Genomic DNA, 24,655 nt, shown 5'->3' on the forward strand with positions numbered 1-24,655 from the left:
GAGACGCGCCGCACAGGTTACGGTTTGCCCAACTCGGTTTTAAATCACTGATGATAGCTTTTTAGGGATGCAGGGTATATGGGGGATTTTTTTTTTTTTTTTTTTTTTTTTAGGAGGGAGGTGGGTGGGGGAAGGTTTAGAGGTGTGCATAAACCAAAACAGAGTCAGGAGGCATGGGTGATATGACAACACTGTATTTCAGAAAGAAATCACCCACTTCATTACCCAAATCCCAAGAAAGTTTTTAAAAACTCCTTTAATTGCTTTTTGGCAGAAGACTACAAACTTTAAGATTTGGGTTTTTTTTTTTTTAATATTTATTTATTTTTGATGGAGAGCGCAACGGAGACAGGGGCAGAGAGAGAGGGAGACAGAGAATCAAAGCAGGCTCCAGGCTCCGAGCTGTCAGCGCAGAGCCTGACGCAGGGCTCGAACCCACGAACCGTGAGATCATGACCTGAGCCGAAGTGAGACGCTTAACCAACTGAGCCACCCAGGCGCCCCAGAAGACTACAGATTTTTAAATGTGCCTGCTTACTTCTAAAAGTGAAGTATTTCACTCTCTCTCCTTTGAAAAAGAAATCTAAGAATATTAATGTTTTCTTAATCAGATTGCTAGATGCTCACTAGATGCCTCTTGCGTACTCAGCAGTGGAAAAAACTGCTGGATGTAAAGGATATCAAAACACACCTTTTCCCCTAAAGGTCTTTGATCCCTGAGAGTCTTCAGCGGCATACCCTCAGTATGGAAGTGATAGATCCCTCCCGGAACCATAATCCCATTTAATCCCCCTCTGAGCCACTGCATGCATTTTAAAAATGATTTTAGCTGGAGGTTATTCTACATATTTTTTTCTTTTTTTGTGTGTATGTATGTGTTTGTCTGTGTATGTGTTGTCAGCACACATATTTATGGCAATGAAGTTAGCATGGTCTTGTAGGTACAATTCCAGACTTTAAACTACTGATTCTGGGGGCACCTGGGTGGCTCAGTTGGTTAAGCGTCTCACTTCGGCTCAGGTCATGATCTCACGGTTCGTGGGTTCGAGCCCTGCGCTGGGCTCTGTGCTGACAGCTCGGAGCCTGGAGCCCGCTTCAGATTCTGTGTCTCCCTCTCTCTCTGCTCTTCCCCCACTCATGCTCTGTCTGTCTTTGTCTCTCAAAAATAAATAAACATTAAAAAAAAAATACTGATTCTGCCACGTAGCTCTGTGACCCTGGGAAAACTAACCTCTCCCAATCTTCTAGAAGAACAGACATAAAAACAATCTCTCTCAAATAATCCCAACCCTTTAGTGCAGGGCCTGATAGGCACTAATTCACCCTCTTATTCACCATAGGTTTAATGAGCCCCTACGATGTCTGGGGCTCTGGGAACACACTGAACAAGGCAGACCCAGTCTCTTCCACTTTGGAACTTACAGACCAAAGGCAACTCATTGGCTGTTTTCACTACACACACACATGCCTAAAACACTCCTTAAACTATGAAATGCCTATCCTCCCTTGCTTTCTTTACTTTTAATTCCACTCCAACCCGTGAGCCTGGGAGTGGCACTGGCTTTAGAATCTAACAGACGCAGATCAACACACAACGTCTGTCATGTATCTGTCATTCTTGCTCCAGAGGGTGACTTCAGAAGACCGCAGGCATTCGGAGACTTAAGCAGTGTCAACTGAGACCATTCTTAAGAAATTTTATGGTCCATGGCAAGCGTTAACAGATGCTTTTGCCAAGGCAAGGTCTGAATCCCATAAGCAGTGAGGGGGATCAGGATATGCTGCCCCCAAATATGCTACTTTGACATGAGAAATACTTTAAGCTAAAGGGATTTGAGAAGCAGCAGGTGCAGGAAGGACTCTGCCCTCAGAGGGATATCTAGAGGAATCCGAATGAAGAGGCCTTGATACATTTCCCCCAGTAACCACCCTTAGCTCCTTTGTTTTTAAGTTTATTTATTTATTTTGTGTGTGTGTGTGTGAGAGAGAGAGAGAGAGGGAGAGGAAGCACAAGCAGGAGAGAGGCAGAGAGAGGGGGGGAGAGAGAGAATCTCAGCAGGCTCTGCACTATCAGTGCAGAGCCCAATGCAAGGCTCGAACTCATGAACTGTGAGATCATGACCTGAGCTGAAATCAGGAGTCTGATGTATAACTGACCGAGCCACCCTGGCGCCCCACCCTTAGCTCCTTTTGTCCCATCACGTTTTTCCGTGACTTTCCCCTCTTCATCAAAACTCATTATGAAAGCACTCAGGTTTAACCATTTCTTAGGGTCTTCATTTCCTTATGAAGGCTCCCATCTGGTATAAAACTTACATGAAATAAATGTGTATGTTCTTCTCTTGTTAATTTGTCAGTCCAACTTATGGGGCCCCAGCTGGAGAACCGCAGAAGGTATTAGGAAAAAGTTTTCCTCCCCTACAGAGGCGAGGTTAGTCTGTGAAGGTAAGACCCTTAGCTAGTAAGCCAGCCAAGCCTGGCACCTGCATCTCAACTCCAGTTTGTTCTTTTTATTTAACAGAAGAGTTTATTTAATCCTTGCAACTACTCTAAGAAGTAGGTATAACTAACCTCATTGAACACGTGCAGAAACCAAAAATGGCTTTTGAGCATGTGAAAATCCACAAGCATCTTGTACTGTCATCCTGTGATATTCAGGGTCTAAGAGGTCTGTCTGCACTTAGAACCAATCTGGATGCTATAGAAAATACCGATGTCGGCCCCACTTCAGATGAGTTAAACTGGACCAACAGAGAGCAAGACCTAAGTATCAGTACTTTTTAAATGCTCTTCTGAGTTTCATCTGGGTGGAGATAGTAGAGTGATAGTCCGTGAGCCAAATTTAGCCGGCAAACTCTCAAAAATCAAAAGACTGCACATAATATCTGGATTCTAGCTTCTTCTACAACTGTGCTGCCCAATATGGTAGCCATGAGTCAGATGCAGCTATTTAAGTTTAAATTAATTCAACTGAAATAAAAATCAAAAACATAGCTCGATAATCCCAGCCACATTTCAAGTGCTCAGGAGCCATACGTGGCTGCCTTACTGGATGAGGCAGATACAGAACATTGCCATCATCAGTACAATGGCTACGACAGTCCTATTTCTAATGCAATTCTATTGGACGCACGGTTTCCAAAACTCCAGGGATCCAGGCCCTCATTCCAGTAAGACAACAGTGTCAGCACCTGCTCTAGACAGAGCAATGCCTTCCTACTGGCAGCCTGACTCAGTTCATTCATTTCTGTAACCTGCCCAGTCCCTCAGATACCATACCCAAGCCCTGGCTAGCCATTATGCAAGTTAAATAAAACTTGTCCAGAGCCTGATTAGAAATGGATTCAATTCTTTACCTCTAACGCTTAACTGCACGTGTGGTAAGTTCCCTCGGTCCCTCCACCTCCCTCCTTCCATCTCCTTCTGTTTTGACCGCAGTGAGAAGGATAACCTGTGTGACAATAGATTCTACCAACGAATGACCTGGTAGCCGTTGGAGTCCATCCCTGCATGAATGTGTACTTGTCTCACATGGTTCCCGGTGCTTTGAAAGATCAGATTTTTAACCTTTGCCCACAACGATGATTCAAGAATACTTCAATTTCCATAGAAATGGACACATTTTCCTGTGAGCGACAGGGATTAAGGTGCATGCATTCTCTCTCGTTCTGGGCAGTTAATCTTATTGAGGCAAAATCCCTGCCTGATCTGCTTCAAAAGCCCTTTCCAGAAGCTGCCCGGCCCTTTAAAAGTGGAATGTAGTCACAGTGAACCAAGGAGCCATCTGCCATTTGGTTGCAATGGAAAAGCTGGATGTGGTGTAGAAACCCACAGCACCCGTTGACTTATATAGCTCCCCCACACCAGGCTCACAGTGAACATCAGAGAATGCCAACAGAAGATTTACAGACTGTGAGAATCTCAAAACCCCCCACACTTTGCCACACGATCTAGGAGAAAGTTTAGAAAGCAGCCTAACTCCTCAATGGGAGAAAATTCATACAACACTCTGTCCCAGATTTGACCAGGACTAACCTCCACAGACACCAAAGAGTGATTCACGTACCCACTAGTTTGGGATTTAATTAAAATCACCTCTAACAACTGCCAAGATCAGATCCTGCCGAGGTTAAAAATCTGATCTTTTTTTTTAATGTTTATTTTGAGAGCGAGCGAGCAGGGGAGGGGCAGAGAGAGCAGACGGAGAATCCCAAGCAGGCCCCACACCGGCAGCACAAAGCCCAACACGGGGCTCAAACCCACAAACCACGATATCATGACCTGAGCCGAAACCAAGAGTTGGACACTTAACCGACTGAGACACCCAGGCGCCCCACTGCCAAGACCTTCTCTAAACTTAGTCTTCCTTATCCTCTCCAGAACTTCTTTTTTAGTGCCTAGGGTTAGCAAAACAGTAAGTCAGGTTCTCTCGATCATCATTTATGTATTAAGCCCTAAGAAACACAAAACTCAAGAGTCATATTGGAGTTTCAGCTGTCAGTACATAAAGTATGAATGGCAGAATAGTGCCCTAGGAAGAGATTTTTTAAAGGCAACTTCTTTACCACTGGATCAGACCCTACATCTGGAATACAGGATTCTCCTGAGCGACAGGTCCATCCCTAGCTCAGGAATCAGCGCTGAGACAGAGAAACAGGCAAGGCCTGGAGTCGGCAGCCAAACAGGGAGGGGATGAGTCACCAGAAGGCCCTCATTCCTCCAGATCTCCACCTCACGGGACCACTGCCCGACAGCTGCTGCTTCCGTTCGCAGCTGAAAGTAGTTAAGAAGGAAGCCCCTGGAAGGTGAGCCCCAGGGAAGACGTCCGGAGCGGGTGGAGGGATCACTCCGAGGTAAAGGTGGGGAAGATGACCGTAAGAAAAAACAAAGGCTATTTTATACGCCACAACTCGGGCACTCAGCTTCTAGAACCCAATAGCATGTAATAGATCTGTTACAGTAATAGCGTCTTATTTCAACACTTCTATCATACTCTTCTCTTTCCAGAACACCCAAAACCTGACCACCAACGTATTCCCCAGACAGAAACTCAACAACCCGCTATATGTGTCGGAGAACATTCACTGGTGCCAGGCCCAGTGCTTCTACAGAATGAGTAACGGGTACACCCCTCCGCAAAATAGGAGCCCTCCTCCTATCCCACTGCCCGCAGCCTATCTCTGCTCTGCATGGACTCCTACCCCAGACTCAATTCTCGGGGGCAGCAAGGCTACACCAGGCCACAAAGACCCTCAGGACCAGAGCGGTGGTTTCTCTGGACCCTAGAAAGGGGGCTCCTTAATCACATTTAAGCAAGTTAATAATCTCTTCAAGGCCACCTGGGGATTAAGTGGCAGAGCACAGAGTAGAAAGGTTTCCCCCGCACGGAGTAGACTCTAAGGTTCAGGGTTGAACAAAAAAAGGAGGATTATTGTGCTCAGCTTCCTGCCGAGTGAAAAGCTGGACTTTGGAAACCATATATAAATGTATCTATCAAATCCAAAACAACACAGGAAGCTGTGGCATTCTTTAAGAAAAGAAAAATAAAGGCAAATGACAAACTAATCTGTCTCTGATCATCAGTCAAGAAACATTAACTGCTTCTATGCCGCATCAAGTTTTTGGGGTGTGTGTGTGTGTGTGTGTGTGTGTGTGTGTGTATAAAAGAAGAGAGAGAAAGAATAACAGAGAAAGACAGGGAGTGTTTTGGGGTATGTGTGTGTGTAAGTTTTTCAAATGTCCACAATGAAAAGAACCCATCCTAAGTATATTTCAAATTATTTTAGGGAACCTGACCACCATTTCATTTAAATCAACACCACCTCAGGGCCCATGGGTGGCTCGGTCAGTCGAGCATCCGACTTCGGCTCAGGTCATGATGTCGTGGCTCGTGAGTTCGAGCCCCACGTCGGGCTCTGTGTGGACAGCTCACAGCCTGGAGCCTGCTGAGATTCTGTGTCTCCCTCTCTCTCTGCCCCTCCCCAACTCGTGCTCTGTCTCTCTCTCTCTCTCTCAGAAACAAATAAACATCAGAAAAATTTTTTAAGTAAAAAAATAAATCAACATCACCTCTCTCAGAACCACTTTGTATAAAGATTAGCAAAATCTATACCAAGCACACAGAATAGTGCCTGACACAGTCCTATGTGCTGACAAGTAGTAGCTTACCTTTTTCGTAATAGCAGCTAATGTGCAAAGGCCTCTATGGCCAGGCACTGAACTAGGCCCTATGCGCACGTGCGCGCGCACACACACACACACACTTCCCTGCAACCCTACATGGGTGCTATTATCACATCCAACTTATAGACAAGAAAACTGAGGTACATAGAGATTAGAGCAATTTGCCAAAGGTCGCGCTGCAGAAAAAAACAAATCGCAGGCCAGGGTTCAATCCAAATTGAAGGTGCTTAACCAGCACACTGTGTGATTTCTCAACTCCAATAGCTGGGCAGCACTCACACCAGAAAGACATACCTTCTTTTACAATTCGTGCTGACGTGGTTTTGGTGGTCGTATTTCTGTGGCATGTGAGCAGGGTGCATCGATATGCATGCCCCCCCCCCCCACCGCCCCCCAGCAGGGGCGAGTGGGGAACGCCTCGCAGGGGTCAGCCCTGTTTGCGGACTGGCCGGAGCTCCCTGGGCAGGTGGGCGCAGGCCTCAGTGGCAAAGCAGCTGGGGCCCAGGGCTAATATGCCCTCCCCTCAGTGCTGCTGCTGCACTCAGGACAAAGAGTCCTCGCCAATCTGCAAGGTCACAGGTATGAGGAGCACAGAGGCAGGGGGGAGGGGCCCTGTTCCAGGGGAGTAAGTGTTTGGCTGTGACGCTTACAGGGCGCGAAGGCTCTGGCCACTGCCTCAATTCCTGCAGGGAAGGATACCGCAAAGGAGCACTGGAGGGGCCAGCCTTGTGAGGCAGAAGGAAGCCACACACACACACACACACACACACACACACACACACACACAGCACATGAACAGGTACAACAAAGTTAAACACTTTAAGCCGAATTTATACCAAATACAGTCAAAGAAAACCAGCGGGTTTCTGAAGCCAAATCACATCCCTAACCGTGTTCCTGGAAAACACAAAAATGCACAAACTTTGAAAAATGGATAACAGTGCTCTGTCTTGCTTTTCCAACACTGACAAATGGTCACCCGCCCTTCCTTCCGCAGCCTCTGACCTTACCAGACCATCTTGGTTCCGATCCTGGGGTTTCTTAAACTAATGAGTCAACAGCACATTGAACTGCTGGCTCCATTCTATTTTCAGGCGACTTAAGCCCAACTGGCTCATGTCTAATGTTACAGAGCTTCTCGTTAAAGTAAGCAAAAAAAATAAATAAGAATAACACATTCAAATGAAAAAACGGAAGAAGAGCCGTAACACTAGACATTCTCCCCTGGAGGAAACGCGAGCAGAAACAAGGTTTTCAACAGCCTGTGGTGTATCATCCAACATTAGCACGCAGGCGCACGCGCGCGCGCGCACACACACACACACACACACGCGCGCGCGCTCCCTGGGCCCTTAGGCTCCAAACTTAGGAGGGAATTTCCAAGAGTGCTGGCTTCTTTGACAGCCTGGAAGGAGTGCAACACAGGTCCATCTCCAACCTAGAAAACCATAGCTGGAGGCCAGAGGAGGCACAACCTCTTCAAAGGCTTCCAACTCCAAGGAACCGACTGCCACATCTGGGTCCATTTCTCTGTCAGCAAACACCACATGATGCAGGGCAAGTGAGAATTTGAGAAACTATCTCATTAGGATGGTCGACCGACAGCTGAACAGACACGCTCGGGACAGAGGCAATAGAATATGGTGGCTCAAAGCCTCAAGGCCCTGGAATGACAGCCCAGTTCACCCCCTCCAGGGGTGGGAACAGAAGCCACCCTGTGCATGTGGGGAGGCCATAATGAACCAGCACGAACGCAGTGAGGGCTCAGCACTGGGTGGCTATCGACACCCACACCGGTCTCCATCACCAAACCCAAGAGTGAGCTTCAGTATAAGAGAAGGCAAAAGGTTTGAGGCACCTGGGTGTGGCTCAGTTGGTTAAGTCTCTGACTTTGGCTCAGGTCATGATCTCGTGGTTCACGAGTTCTAGCCCCACTTTGGATCCTCTGTCCCCCGCTCTCTATCCCTTCCCTGCTCGCTTGCTCCCTCTCTCAAAAATAAACATTAGAAATATTTAAAAAAAAAAAAAAAGAGAAGGCAAAAGGTGACCTAAGCCCACAGATTCCAAGTACTGATCATCTAAACAAATGGAATTTTCTGTCAACAGCAGAACATTTTATTTATTTTTTTTTTAATTTTTTTTTTCAACATTTATTTATTTTTGGGACAGAGAGAGACAGAGCATGAACGGGGGAGGGGCAGAGAGAGAGGGAGACACAGAATCGGAAACAGGCTCCAGGCTCCGAGCCATCAGCCCATAGCCTGACGCGGGGCTCAAACTCACGGACCGCGAGATCGTGACCTGGCTGAAGTCGGACGCTTAACCGACTGCGCCACCCAGGCGCCCCAGCAGAACATTTTAGAGAGGAGACAAGATCCAAATCTTTAAGACTACAAATGCATCACGAGAGTAGAAAACAGCCATAGTAAAACAAGAACCTTTCATTATTTTGTTCTAGACAAACAAAACCGTAAGCTACACTTTGCATTCCTTTTGTTTCTTTTTTTTTTTTTTAATATTTGATAATACGGCCATTAAAAACAATCTCTAAAAGTCTTTGTTGAGCGTCAGAATGAGACAGCTGGGATACAGGCACGAGGAAATGTTCAATCTTGTCATTTTGTGAAAGGAATTCATATTCATAATTAATGATGCTTTTGTCCATGCCAGAAAGAAAATCTAAAGGCTCAACTATGCTTAAGTAAATTCTACCCAAGCCAACTGCAATGCAATTTTATAAAGTATAGAGCAACAGGGAAGAACAAGATTTTATGAGTTGTGAACATAAAGAAAAGGACTGACATACTTCAAGGAAGAAATTGGCTTAAAAATAAGAATTTCTGAAAGGTGGCTGCATTTTTTTATCATCCATAAAAGAAACAGTAATAGAAATTTTCTAAAGTTTATTTATTTTGAGAGAGAGAGCACGGAAGGGGCAGACACAGAGAGAGAGAGAGAGAGAGAGAGAGAGAGAATATTCCAAGCAGGCTCCACTGTCAAAACAGTGTCTGATGTGGGGCTTGAACTCATGAATGGCAAGATCGTGACCTCAGCCGAAATCAAGAGTCAGACACCGAACTAACGGGGCCACCCGGGCTCCCCAGTAATTGAAAATTTTAACATCCTAAGAAAAAGCATCACTACGTGTATTTGAAAGACTCCGTAATTTTGCTTCTGAGTCTGCCAGACAGACACCACCAGGTACAGAATCAGGACCACTGTTATCAACCCAAAACATCAACGAAAAATAACCAAGATGGGCAGATAAACTACAAAATCAGCTTTGGCTTAAGAGGCACCTTTATGCAGATATCAACAGACAAGTAGAAAAACCAAAACCTTATATACTAGTGAAACATTTCAAAGAAATTTCCTTAAAGATCACTTTTTTCACTAAAAATAGACTGTGAGAGCTGCTGAAGAAATAGACATGAGGCAAGTCGGTGTTAAAGTAAAACCTAAGTGTATTCATTCAACAAAGGCTTATCTAGCAACAACCACACTGGGGGCTCAGGGTATAAGGATGAAAAAAATATAACACACCGGCAGACCCTAGGGGAGGGGAACGGACAAGACAGGGATTACGTGCTTAATGCATATGGGTTTTTAGTTTTTGTGGTAAAATGAACCTAACATAAAAGTTAGCATCATAATAATTTTTTAATTAAGATTTTTTTTTCAGAGCAGTTTTAGGTTCATAGCAAACTTGAGGAGACAGATTTCCCATACACGTACCCTCTTGTCACCACAAATGCATAGCTTCCCCATTATGAATATCCCCCAATCAGAGTGGTACGTTTGTCATAAGCGATGAATTTGTTCTGGTACATCATTATCACCCGAAGTCCGCAGTTTATTTTAGGGTTCACCCTTGAGGTTGGACCTTCTATGAACTTGGACAAATGTATAATGTCGTGTATCCATCATTATGGCATCACACAAGAGTATTTTTACTGCCCTAAAAATCCTCTGTGCCTTATAGCCATTTTTAAGGGTACAGTTCAGTGGCACTAACGTATATTCCCACGGTCTTACGACCATTGCCACCGTCCATCTCCACAACTTTTTCATCACCCTGGGTGCAGGGTTTAATGCTTTGGGGACTAGACAGAGGTGGCGGTTGTCCAACACTATGAATAAACAAAATGCCCTGAATTTAGAACAGTTTTATGTTATGTGAATTTCATCTCAATTAAGAGAAAAAGAAAAGCCAGAGCGCTAATGTCATCAGTGGGGGAGTGCCTGCCTTGAAGAAGCTCACAGATTATTAGTAAGACAATGGTGATGGCCAGGCAGAGCGCAGGTTCTGGGCTTGGAGCAAAGCGGGGCAGCCTCTAACCCGCTTCAGGACCGAGAAAAGGGTTCCCAGAGGGCAAATGGCCGGAGAGAAGCCTTACAGGATCAGCCAGGGTCTGTGCGAGGGAAGGAAAGGAACATTGCGAGTGTTTGCCAAGGCAAAGAAAGTGATAGATTCCATTGGCCCAGGGCATGCGGGAGACAACTAAAAATCTCAAAATTCATTTTTAAAAAATGGTAACTATGTCAGGTGATGGGTGCCTTGATTAACTTAATTATGGTCATCACTTCACAATAAAGAAGTATATGAAATCATCATGTTGTACACCTTAGGATAAAAACACAAACTAATTATTTTTTATAGTTTTTATAGTTTTTATTTGTCAATCATGCTTCAGTAAAGCTTGAAAAAATAAAAAATAAAACAAAAATGGATTCGAGTTACCATTACAAAACCCCAAATCTAATAGCAATATAATAAAATAATAATACTTATAATTACATGTAATATTTGTAATATGTGAATATTCATTTATAAACAAACTCTAATAGTGCTAAACAAAATAATAACAAAGCCCAGAGAATAAAGGGAAATTTTAAAATGTCCGAAGTCTTTCGAGGGGCAAAACAGGGCCATAAATGGTCTAGATGGATGTGCAGAGGTTGGGGACAGAGAGGTAGGAGACAGGGCAAGCAAAGGTGCAATCAGACTCGAGCACTGGTGTCCAAGAAGAAGCTGAGGAGACACCCGTCTGACATGGGCAAGACCCCCAGAAATTATGTCAGATGGGAGCACATGACCTTGTGTCACAGCCGTTTGGGGCTTTTCCAGCCACACCATCCTGTGAGCTCCATGATCACCCTGACAGGAAGGCACGGTCAATCCAAATGTCCCTGAACAGATGACAAAGCTAAGGTGTGTGTGATCGGACAGACCCACCAAAGCCACACAGCTGTGACCGGGCAGCACGGACCTCAAGCCAGCCTCCTGACCCAGGTTCTGCCTTGGCCAAGCCACCTCTCTGTGAAGGAGGCAGGAACGAAGACCCTCCGTTCATTTCCATCACTGTTCTTATTAGATTTAATCTTTTAAAAATACGATGCATATTTTCACACTGGGAAATGACCTTCTGCTAAAAAGGAGCCATCTTCTTTGGTAAGATATGGACTCTTCACAAAATTTTATCCACAACTTAGCACAGGGGTCGTTTCTCAAGTGACACAACTACACGGACTGTCAAATGTCTAAAATCAAGACGTGGTTATAAATAACCTCAAACCTTAAGTGGAATAAGCTCTCCACAACTGCCTCAAGAATAGGCACGGCCACATCCATTAAAACACCAGAAAAGCCGGGCTCAGTGCTTCTCCACCGGGGCAGTTTGAACCCCCAGGGGACACTGGGCAATGTCTAGGTATATTTTTGGTTTTCACAACCGGCAGATGGGAGCCAGGGATGATGCCAAACAGGACGGTCCTCATGACAAAGAATTTTCCAGCCCCAAATGTCAATAGTGCCAAGATTAAGAAATGCTGGTCTAAATTCTGAGGTCGTTCTGTATATACAGCTGACCTCTGAGGTGGAAAGAATGGGAGACTGAGCACAGAGCGGATATACGCTCCAGGCTCTGCTGCTTCAAAGTCCTGTGACACGTGAACCTGGTCACTTCAAGTCACCAAGCTGGTTGCCCTTGTTTGCAAAATGGGGTTGCTTCCTCTCCCCAAGATAAAGCAGCTGAGGGGCCAGCTGAGTGTTTCAACAGGTAGGGGGGCCTTAGTCAATCCCCAAGGCCATGGCTGGACTAAGATCCCCACCACCTGTGACAGGCAAAGGCTCTGGGGTATCCCACTGTTTCTGAAGGACATACACACCCAGTATTTGCTTTGTACAAACACATTTGGAAAAACAAATGTCAGAGCAGCAGGCGTCCATCTATACAAGGTTAGGGTCAACCTTACTCTCCTTCAATGTCATGCAGCAGGAATCTGTTCACGGGCAGTGGGAACCCAGGGCTGGGTATCTGCCATCTCCCAGATGTGGCCCCACCTGTCACCATTATTGACCAATGGGCCTCAACCGGGAGGTCAGGGGGTAGGTGCAGATGGCTCGTGAGTTCCTCCAGTTCTCATACAAGCCATCTTGCACTTGGCTTTAAACCGTATTATCCAAATGAAGTATTGCTCTCATAATCAGCATCCGCCTTTCAACCAGCACAGATGGCAACCGCGTGCTTAAATGGCAATTCAAGGGCTAAAATTTGGGCAAGCTCTCCAGGATCTCTGATCCGGTTCTCTGGGCAGGTTCTGAGAGAGAGAGAGGTCAGGAAATGCAGGAAGGGGGGACCATGCGCAAAGCTGAAGGTCTTTTGTCTGCTATCAAGCCTTTCCAACAAATCAAGCTGAAGCCCACGTCAGCCCAGCTTGTCCATCATTCCCAAAGAGAAGCTTGCAGATCACCAGAACGGGAGGAAGGTTCCATTTTGGCCATCTCCTCCAAAATTCTTCTGTATTTTACCAGATACCTTTGGCCACCTTTGGATAACTGTGCTATCCTACTACTGACAATCACGTGGAAACAGTACCTAGTGAGGTCTCTTTCTGCCTTAGCAGAAATAGCATTTTTTAAAAAATTTGTAATCACTCAGCCTTTCCCCCCTCTCCTTATTTTAAAGGGGGAAGACGCAGCATTGTACTCAACTGTGAAATGCGCTCAGATGCAGCTCTAAAGGAGAGGTACCACCCAGTGGCTGGATATTAGTTTCCATGGTAACCAGGGTCCCTGGGCCCTGGCACACACAGCAGAAATGCCGCAGATTTCCACAGCAGTATCTTTTACTAGAAAGAAGAGTCCCGTGGCAATTTTACACATTTGGGAATGAAAAAACATATTGCGTGTGTGCACGGGTGCATGTGTGTGTGCACGCGCGCACGGATGGAGATATAATTTGCAAAACTAAGACAGCGCAGACAAAAAAAAATCTAGTTATTCTTACAGATAAATGGGCTTATGTCAAATATAACAATATATTTTCGCTTAAAATATAAGCAAAACAGACCCCCCACACAGACAGACAGACAGACAGACACACACACACACACACACACACACACACACACACACACACACACACAGAGCTGAAAGAAAACAAAAATATCTTCCATAGAAAAATGAAGGACTGAAAGAGTGGAAAATGGCTTTGGAAAACCAGTTGACCAAGGATCCCGCAGAAACAAATAAGTGAGCAAAAATCTTTACAAATAATCGACTGAAAGCAGAGAAGAGATTTTTTTTTTCACAGCCCATGTTATTTTCTACTTGAGTGCCCTCAGCATTAAACCAAGGGACAGAGTGAACAAGCAGATTGCCATGCGGCTTTCAGAGGAAACCAAGAGACAGAAAGCTCTGTGCTAGAAAGAATCCTCCCCAGGAGCCCCTTCTGAGCTGAGTGGACTTAGGCAAGTGATCTCATCTCCCCTCCAGGAGATTCAGCGTGCCCCATGAAAATGAAAAAGTCCCACAGACACTAGATGGTCTATAAGAAAAAACCCTGTACCATCTTAAAAATCAAAGACCACAGGGTTAGGCTAGAAAACAAAACAGAACAAACTCCAGATAATTCTCAATTCAGGCCAGAGATAGGTTTCTAAAGGTAGTGTATAAAAATCTAATTTCTTTAAAATGTATCAGAAGAATGTATGGCCAGGTTTGGGGGACGGAAGAGTATCCTTTTGAATAGTCTTTATTCTCTGAGTGATTTCCCAATATCAGCTTTTTTCCCTTACAGCAGAGCACATGTGCCCAAAGTGAAAACCTTAGTTCAAAGAGTTTCCGCATCTCCTGCAAGTTTCAGGCGGGGGCTTTATCAGAGGGAGGGGAGAAGAGATAGCCACGCAATCAATCAGGCAGAACAGACTCACTAGTATTTTTCGACAACTTCACGTGTCTTCACGTTTGTTCACCATACATTCCAAACGGTTATTTTTATCTGAGGTGGGCAGACCAAACCAAGTTCACGACTCTAAGGCAAATGATCTTTCACAAAAAAGCACTGTTGAGAAGAGAAGAGAAGAGAAGAGAAGAGAAGAGAAGAGAAGAGAAGAAAAATGAAAAAAGGAAAAAAGGAAAAAAGGAAAAGGAAAAGGAAAAGGAAAAAAAGAAAAAATTGCCTCATCTGTATGAACTAAGATAACTGCATCCTTCCACGAATGCTAATCCATATTTTACCAATGTAACAACGGCACATTTGTGTGCGGCAGCAGGATGGGGTGGAGTATTACTTATTAAGCCAAAACAAAAAGCAAAGGGAAAGAATTAGGATGGAGAGGAGGGAGGGCAAGGGGGGAGAATCCTTACTGCTTGTGTACAAAGCGCAGACAGCCCAGCAAGCTGGAAGGGATGGAACTGCTGAGCAAACCACTTCATTATGTAAACTGCCTAACGACACAAATAACAACGCTGCACAGATCGACCCAGTCACCCATAAAAACACACATCCTCTCCACGCCTGGACCTTCCTCCCCGCTGCCGCCACTACCATCACTGTGTCGTTCACCAGCGTTTATTAAGGCTGCGGAGGTTAGACAGAACACAGCGCACATCATATTCAAGCATCATCTGGGAAAATACACTGGAGCAAAACAGGGTGACACCACCGAACTGAGCAAGAACGGGTGCTTCTCTTGGTTAGCGGTAGGATGAGCCTTAACAGGACACACGGGCTCGGGTGTGGAATTCGGACACCCCCCGGCTCTCCCTGCTACAGGATTTCAGGATTCTGGGGACTCCCTGCTCTGGACAACCCAGGAGGTGCTTCCCTTACAGTGGGACTCAGGTTAGTGTGTTTCAGGCTAACGCACACTAACCACCGTTTCAAGTGTCATTTTGGGAAGACAGTGAAAAGCCAGACACTGCACAGGCAGGACACCGGCTGACCACGATGAGACACCCCATCCCTGGCAACTGTTGCTACCCAACCAAAGATCAATAAGGAAAGGCCACTTGTAGAGCGGGGAACTGTGCTGTTCTCAAGCATCAGTTTTAACATCGAGAAAACATCAACAGGATCACAAAGGAGGGATTTCACCGTATCACCAGCAAGGCTGGGTTCATGATCCCAAACCTACCGGAAAATGGGAATGTGCTCACCAAAATAATCGCAGATATTAGCACCTACCTCTTAACTCCTTCAAGCAAAAAATGGGGAGAAAAAAAAGAAGATTTTTTTTTAATTCATAAAATAATGATACTTAATAAACATATGAATTCCTTTGAGTCCTTACCTACGGTGTAATTTGTAAAAGAAAAAAAGACTTAAAAATACCCATGCCTTCCTACTGTCTGACGGTCATATAAAGCAAATCAAACAAAAATCACTTTTAAAAATGGAAAATGGTAAGACAAACTCCACATTCATAAGACCATTTTTAAAATGTTGTTTTGGGACGCCTGGGTGGCTCAGTCGGTTGAGTGTCTGACTCTTGATTTTGGCTCAGGTCATGATCCCAGGATTGTGGGATCAAGCCTCATGTCGGGCTCTGCACTCAGCATGGAGCCTACTTGAGATTCTCCTTCTCTCTTTCTCTCTGCCCTTCTCCTCCACTCATGCACTCCTTCTAAAAATTAAAAATTAAATTAAAAAATAAAAAGTTGTTTTGTCCTAAGCAGAATATGTAGGATTAAATGCACTGTGGTCACGAATTAAAGCGACACAAGGTCTATCAGAGTGGAAAAGCATCAAAATAATGAAACCCACAAGCAGGATGTGCATTTATGAACCCACTTCAAAAGACATTATATTTTTTTATGTCCCTTCTTAGTAAGTCAAAGGCAACTCCAAAATCCCTTTAGGAGATGGAGAACTTATATCCCGAAGCTGTTTACATAATAGGCAACACTTTTTAGCTAGGTTGAATATTATCATAAATAGCAGCAAATTAGAAATTTTTCACTTGTCCTTCACGTAAGATTGAGACTACAAGAGGTATTAAATACAAACACAGATGTATACGCACTCCTCCACATGTACACATTTAAGTATGGAGTGGCTTGAGAAGCTGATAGAAGTTCCTGAAGCAACACCACAGCTATCTGACGTTGAGGTACCACCACAGCCCTCAGCTAAGTTGCAAGTTATATATAATTAAAATGAATTAAAATCCAAAAAAATGAGAAATTCAGTTCCTCAGTTACACCAGCCACGTTTCAAGTGCTCAATGACCACGTGTGGCTTGTAACTCCCACATTGGACAGGGAAAGGTAGAACATTTGCAGCATCACACAGAACGGCCTGGCCCTGACTGAAGGCTCCACGGGGCCAGGACTCCACAGCATACACGAGAGCCGTCGAGTCCTGGCACTGGGCCTGCAATTAAAGGGAAAACAAACAAAAAAGAACTTCGAGAGAAAAGGTGACTTTGTCTTTGCCGGGCCAATTTCCCACTTCAGCCAAATACAAATGTTCTTATTCTTCCGAGCTCTGTTCTACTCCCCACCACACCCACCAGCATCCTAGCAGGGAGAATTCAAAATGTCAACTACCAGCAGAGGCAAAATTTGCTTAGGGTTTCCTCAGCATAATTCATGTGAATCAAAATCAAATTCAAAACCCTGAAAATGAAAAGCAGTGGAGAGTTTCTAGGTCATCTTCTATACAGCATACCTAAACTCATGTTTAAAAACATGAGAGAATACAGCAGCTGGTCCATCCACCCTGTACGCTAGGAAGTGTTCTGTCTTATGAAACTTTTCAACAAATCAGCAACTGTTTCCCAGGCACTTAAGACATGCCAGGCTCAAAAAAAAAAAAAAAAAAAAAAAAAAAAGACATGCCAGTCTCCAGGAAATCAGAGCTAAGGTGCCCCAACTACGGCCATATACAGGTTCCAAGCAAAATTAACCCCTGCCAGGTTTCCACAAAACTTTTTATCCAGGCTCCACAGATGCTTTATGCCAGACTCCTTTTTTCCTCCTATTATCTATAAATCCTCAGAATAAGATCATCAGAAAAATTAATATATGATCCTTGAATTTTTTTTTTTTTTAGAAAAAGGCTCAGCTCTTAAAGAAAAATCACAACTAAGCTCATTTCTCAAATATTTGTAAGTTCCCTCTTTTCCTAAAGGCATTAAAATCCCAAAGACAACAACCAAAAATAATAGTTTGTGATCCATAGCCGTATCTAGAGATTAGCAGATTGCAGTTTTAGACATCTTTATTTTTAATCAGTGAGTAAGTTTGTCGACATTCCCTTAAGGTCATATTCAAAGAATATTCAGTTCCAGGCCTGTGAGAAGGGCTTTATGACTTTTTAAAAATAATTAATTCCCTCTTCCACCTCTGGTTTGTGGCTAAGTAGCTTCCTAGGTAGAAATCATAAGGCTCTAATTACGTGAAAGGGTCTGTCTGACTTGAACACCAAAGTCAATCCAGAAGTTAAGGGCTAGTGAAATTCCAAACCACCTAGTTAAAATAAAACTTGGGGGCAAACAGAACCAGTCTGGCTGCCTCTTGAAAACAGCTTCCCAGGACCTCCTCTCCTAGAAGGGAAGGTCCCGGCTCTCCCCTGGGCTCCGTCTTTCACCCACCTGCCCCTTCCTGTGACTGCACTGAGGAATTGCTAGGCCCTCTTCAGCTACTGAAATATCAAGTCACACATTCCACCAGACTCGACCTCAAGGAGGGGTCATCAAAATTTGAATTCTGAATCCCCAAGTGGAATCTGACCAAGATCCCACCCTACCAACCTCCCACCGGCCGCAAGGACAGCCCTCCTCACCCAGATCCACTGAGGGCACCGTGGGAGTGTGGTAACTGCGACACGCACTTGGTCGTTCATTGAGACGCTGTCTGCACCTGGCCCAATGCCAGACACTGGGCATCTAGGTGCCTGGGCTCCTCAGAGAGGAGCAGGGTGCAGGCCTATCCTGGAGGGGCCTGTGTTCTGGTGGGGAAACGGTAAGGACACAGTGAGGTGCACCTGCCGGCAGCAGCAGGTACCACAGAGGTCCCGAGGCCTGAGGTCTCACTCTACCTTGTGGGCAAAAGTGTCACTGGTGATGTGACTGTTTACCCGGCTCTTGGAAGACGAGCAGCAAATCCTCAAGCATCTCAAGGAGGCGGACGGGGTGGAGTGAGAAGGACATTCCAGATCTGGAATGCACATGTCCAGCAGACACGGATCAAAGGTCTTAAGAGTTTCAGGGAGCCATGAGCATTTCTTCGTGGGTGGAAGTGCCAGCCCCCGGCAGAGATAGCCCCGGACAGGTGGTTTATGGCAGGAGGCACAAACCTCGCCGGGGAGTAAAATCTCCTGAGGAACTTTAAAAAAATCTGAGATTCCCAGGTCCTACCCAGTTATTCAGATCCCACAGGCAGGGCCCCGAAATCTGTCTTTTGAAACAAACTTCCTGGGTGATTATGATCCACGCAGCCAGATGCAGAGACCCTGGCATTTAACAAAATATATACTAAACACACGCAACATATTTGCAAAAACCACTAAGCCACAGAGGTTTTCTTCACGGACACACAGAACCTTGGCAACCCAGGCTCCCTGATTAACGCACATCTCCCAACAGTCTGGATCTAGGTGGTGGTCCAAAAGTTCCAGCTTCCTTCCACCTGCCCTCGGGCACACGCAGCAGCAGCAGGTCTGGGGTGGGGGAGGGGAGCCTTATTTTTCTCTTCTAACCCTCCCTTCTCCATAGTCCTGTGCTTAACTTTGCTTCCTCCACTTCCTGACTCCAGAGCAAAAATTGGAAACTCTAAAGATAGCCTTGCGGAGAGAATTTAGGCTGTCCAACTTCATTCATATTTTATGAATTTAATAGGACCAAATGAGGTTTAAAACCATTGAATATTAGAAGAAAGAGGACTTGTGACCATCCAGGACTCTATGTCCCGGGAAAACCCCTTTTATAGTTGGGGAAATTAAAGCCCAGAAAAGCAAAATAGACCGTAGTTCTCCCCCTTATCCATGGTTTTGCTTCCCGTGGTCTCAGTCAGCAGCGGTCTAGAAGCAGATGACCCCCCTTCTGACAAAGCGTCAGAAGGTCCAACGGCAGCCTAACGCTAGGTCACAGTGCCTACGTCATTCACCTCACTTCATCTCATCACGTAGGCATTTTATCATCTCCCATCATCACAAGAAGAAGGGTGAGTACAGGACAATAAGATATTCTGAGAGACAGAAAGGCCACATTCACATAATTTTTATTATAGTGTATTGTCAGGATTGTTCTATCATTAGTTTTTGTTGTTCACCTCTTACTGTGCCTGTTTTTATTTATTTTGAGAAAGAGAGAGTGGAGGAGGGGAAGAGAAAGAGGGAGAGAAGAGAATCTTAAGCAGGCTCTGTGATGTCAGCGCAGAGCCTGAGGTGGGGCTCAAACTCACGTACCATGAGATCTTGACCTGAGCCAAAATGAAGAGTCTGATGCTTAACTGACTGAGTCACCCAGATGACCCTTACTGTGCCTAATTTATAAGTTAAACTTTCTCACAGGTATGTATGTATAGGAAAAAAAAGTCTATACAGGGTTTGGGACGATCTCCAGTTTCAGGCATCCACTGAGAGTCCTGGAACGTATTCCCTCGTGGACAAGGGGGCGCTTATAATTTACTCAGGGCGGCATAGTTGGCAAAGCCAGGAGACACAACTGGGCATCACAGCTCCCAATCTTGGTTATTCCAAGGTGCTACACAGGTCCTTTTAGTACATTCAGGATCAAGTAACTTGAAAAGCAAATATAAGCTTATACGAAATCCAGGAGCTCCTTACATAAGGAATTGTAATTTAATGGTCAAATTTTAGGCTCTGGGCCAGACTCCTTTTACCACTAACTGGCCATGTAACTTTGGTTTAAGTCAAGTTCTCTTCATCCTGATTTTATCACCTAAAATGGAGATCGTGAGCACCTATCTCACCAGCCGTTGTGAGAATTGACTCCGCATACATGATGTACTTAGAACAGAGCCCGCCCACATTACTAGTCAATAAAGGTTCGCTATCATGATTTCCAATCTCGAAACCACGCCCACTTTTTTAAGTGATGTACAAAGGCTTTTGGACATTAAAGATGATCTGGTCGGCCGGGGATCCATTTCCTTTCTTCATAAAATCTTAAAACTCCTCACTCTGGGTTTGGTGTATCATTATCTAAACAGCCCTGAGATGGTTTTTCAGAGCTATAAAGTAATTACCCAGGCACACAGAGGCAGCCAAAAATGAAAGTCACATAGCATTATGCACTTCAAAGGCCCTTGCTGACATAAGCAAACAATGCAGTGCTGCGCAGGGCCAGTGCTAAGGCGGAGGGTCTCATCAGCTCGGTACCCCTGCCTTCCAGTGAAACAGGGAGCAGGGCCCAGTGTGCGAGGCACACTCAGGCGCAGGAGTGCTATTCCCCCAATATGGTGACTCTGCTGCCCAAGACTGAGAAGCACGTGAACACAACCCGGTAGTCCTTTTCTTTTTATTTTTAAGTAACTCAGACAACTGCCTACCAGTCAGTTCAAACATTTCTCAACTCCTGTAATAGGCCATTTGCTGGTCCATCATGGACACGAAGAAGATGGGGACCCTGCTCCACAAAGTCTGGCATTCCATGCATAGCAAGTGCCTAGACGTTAATTCTTTGCGGCCAGTAATATGGGAAAAGGTGTACTTTCATGTTAAATACAAAGGTGTACTTTCATACTAAATGCAAACTGTATATTCATCCAAGAGTGCAAAAATCAACAAAACATGAAACTGTACTATGTATTATGGTGTTAATAAACCCTTAAATTCCATTATAGTTGAATTATTAACCTACACACATTATAATACCAACTTATACACGTTTGTGTGACAAAATCGAGTTCTAACATATTTCCACATTCTATTTAACAATAGTTATATAATGACTAGAGTAATTTTGCTCTTATAGTGAATAGCTTTAAAAGTTTTTCCTAAATACATTATATTAATAGCTAGTGCAAAATATTTGCTAAAAAGGTTAGAGGAATTTCAGAGCTTTGGGAGATAATATGGAATGCTAGTATTTTGGAAACCAGGGGCATGCTAACTTGAGATTCTGGATACCTGACCAAAAGAGATGAGCTTAACTTCCCTTCTATCACTTCCAGCAAGAAGGACTCAAAAAACACTTCGAGAAGCTCTAAGCAAAAAACTGGACTTCGTAGAGGGCAGATATCAAACTGCAAACCACATTAGAGTTACAGTCTGTAATGACATCAAATCCAAGTAGGTTTGCTGCTGACCAAAACCGTTTGAAGCATTTTCTATAGATCGTTTCCATGGAGATGCACACAGTATTAAAAACAGGTCACACATAAATCTCCCAAAGGATGTATACATGGGCATCAATTGCTGAGTGCCTTGTAAAAGCAAATAAATGGAGATACCCTAAATTTCCATCAACTGAAGAATGAGAAAATCCTTCTGTTTCCAGACTATGAAATTCCATTTGGGCACTAGAAAGGACAAGGCCGATCCACAGGTATGGGCATGGAAAGATAACTACAATATACTGTGGAGTTCAAGCATGAGAACATGTTCCTTATGGGCTACCTTTAGATCACCCAGATGTACTTTATTCCACATACCATTCTACATATTGTTCTGCAACTAGCTTTTTTCCTCCCGGACGCATTTATGTATACAAAAAAAAAGTATATATATGATGCTTACTCCAGTCGCTGCAAGGGGGTACTGGGAGGGTGGATTTTACTTTACGAATTTTGTTCTATGAATTTTTTAAACAAAAGCACGTGTTCCAGGTTTTTCAATTTGTAAAAAATAACTTAGTAAAAATCACTTCTGATGCTTATGGAACATACAAGAAGCACCTCCGTGCTTCTCTCTTATCTTCTCCATAAAATACACCTTCTTTGTTATCGACCATACCCTTTTTAGGTCACGGGAGAGTTCTCACACTCCAGGGAAAGTTATTTTCCCCCAGTGCACATGGACACTAGAGATGGCGAGATGTAAAGTATTCTGGCATCGCTAAAAATGACCTGAAATCAAGTGGTTTAAAAATATATCAAAGCGAGAGTCTGTTCACTGTGACATTAGTTGTCTTCTGTCGAGTACATCACCTCCAAACTCTGACTCTTACCTCTGTCACCACCAGAGAGAGGCTATTCGCGTTCTTTCCCCACAGATGATTGCTCTGTTTTTCTTCCCTGCAACCAGGAGATGTGCAGGTCCCCCTGGTTTCCTGCCGAGAACCACTCCAGGGAGCAGCCTCTGCAGAAACCCTGGCTCCTTGATGCAAGCAATTATGAGAAATCAGGGGATGCTGCTTTATTCCATCCTTTAGGGTCCAATCAATAATTCAATATTAAAATATAAGACCTGATTAAGGATCACAGAGCCTCAAAAATGCAATATCAGCTATCTAAGTTCTTTAAAATAGTAGAGCAATTCTTTTAAGAAATACACATTCTGATGGCTATTCTAGAAAGACAAGTCCAGTTCTGGATATCGCTGGAGAAAATATAAAACAGACTCAAAAACACTTAACAGTGGTGATTATTGCCTTAAAGGTTATAGAATGTTTAGAACATGCACGTATGAAGAAGAATATAATGGACACATGTCAACTAGGTCATCATCTTTTAAGGGATTAAGAAAGATACTAGCTAAGACCCATATCAAGCTGGCGAACCAGATCAAGTTCTTCAAACCACCGCTCTGATATCTCCATCACATTCTCCTAGGGAACCTTTCGAAACACCATTGGCATCTTGGAAATAAGGAGATAGAAGACCTCCCCTGGGAGGACTCTGGTTCCCGAACTGAGTACATTGCTCACGTTCCGATATTCCCCCAGCACGCTGTTCTAATCGCTAGTACTGTACCATGCATGTTATTTCCACACCGAAATCTTTTATTTGCACATCTCATTTCCCACCCCCCCCCCCACTCAACTGCAAGCCCTTCCAGGCCAAGGAGGATAAATAATATATTGGTTTTTGTGGTCCCATAATGGTACCTAAAATATTAGCAGGTTTCGGGCTTCTTGAATGAATGAGAAGTGTCCTCACTGCACATTCATTTGAATATTTAATTAAGTACCTACGGTAAAGGGGTACCTACTGAAACCCACTGGAGGTAGAGAGGTGTGTCAGAGAAGCTAAACCCTCGTGTGACTGAGGGCAACCCCTCAACACTTGCCCCCAACACCCACCTTTTCCAATGTTCCCATGACAATGAAGAGAACAGGCAGTGTAGAAGCAGACCCAGAAATATAAGGCAAAACAAAAAAAAGAAAGGGAGGAGAGCGTCCCTGGCTGGGAACGAAAAGGAAAGCACCCCTCTTTGAACAGAGGTCTCCACGTTACGGTTAATGTTGTCTTTCCAACAATGGTAGTGGATACAGGAGCTATCATTTTCTCCTTTATACACTTTTTTATTATTCTTTTGTATGATTCAGTAGTCCCTGAAATTATTGAAAATTGGCACCACAGTCCCCTTTGTTCATTGATTTAATAAGCCGACTTTAAACACCTGCTACGTCGCAAGAACTATTTTGGGGGAGTTAAGACACGACCAAGTCACACTCTTCAGGGGTTTGCAGAAAAATGTGGGGGAGACATCACCAGATACGACGCAACAGCGCACCGCTTACACGAGGGCTCCTCGCAGAAAAATGGTCTACCCGAGCATTCTCACTGCCCGCTCCCCAGGGGGTAAGGCAAATCTTAGGACAACCCGTGTGAGGAGGTAAAAACAAACTGCAACCAGACACACGGTTCAAGGCTCTGCAGCCGGCATGTCATTAAAAGTGATCAAACTAACACGCCCAGCCACTTCCCGCCTAACCCGCGGTTCCTTTCCTTTAGTTTTCGTTCTTCTCACGTGCTTCATTGTCCGGAGAACTGTTTGCAACTTCTAATAGGTGGAATCCCACAAAGTGTTCTTGGACGTGAAAACTAGGAGTCAGCTAAGCTCTGATAACTTAAGCTGTATCTCCTCGTGACGCCGCCCAAGGGTAAACAAAGAGGCACATGCTGAACTCGGTTCACGCTGAGTGCCATCCCTCCATCTGCTTACCACGTGTGTTGGTAGCCATGTCGGCCACTTTCTGAAAGGCGTCCAAGAAGGCAGCCGCTGCTACTACTGTGGTCCTAAAATGCAAACAGATAACAAAAGCATGAGGAATGTCT

The 24,655-nt window shown here is 44.5% G+C and overlaps 1 protein-coding gene across 6 annotated transcripts in view; it reads right to left on the reverse strand.

Moving 5' to 3' along the window:
* The window catches only part of MTSS1 (MTSS I-BAR domain containing 1), a 180,105-nt gene that overhangs the window by 127,300 nt on the left and 28,150 nt on the right, over positions 1-24,655 (reverse strand). For all 6 annotated transcript variants that reach the window (XR_007148522.1, XM_047842091.1, XM_047842090.1 and 3 more), the window contains exon 3: positions 24,543-24,616. Coding sequence is in view for 5 of the 6 variants with exons in the window: in XM_047842091.1 (XP_047698047.1) it covers positions 24,543-24,616 (74 nt within the window). In the remaining variant the exon portion in view is untranslated. The remainder of the gene's footprint in view (positions 1-24,542; positions 24,617-24,655) is intronic.

Source organism: Prionailurus viverrinus, chromosome F2 (assembly GCF_022837055.1).
Source record: "Prionailurus viverrinus isolate Anna chromosome F2, UM_Priviv_1.0, whole genome shotgun sequence".
In the NCBI taxonomy this organism is placed as follows: Eukaryota; Metazoa; Chordata; class Mammalia; order Carnivora; family Felidae; genus Prionailurus; species Prionailurus viverrinus.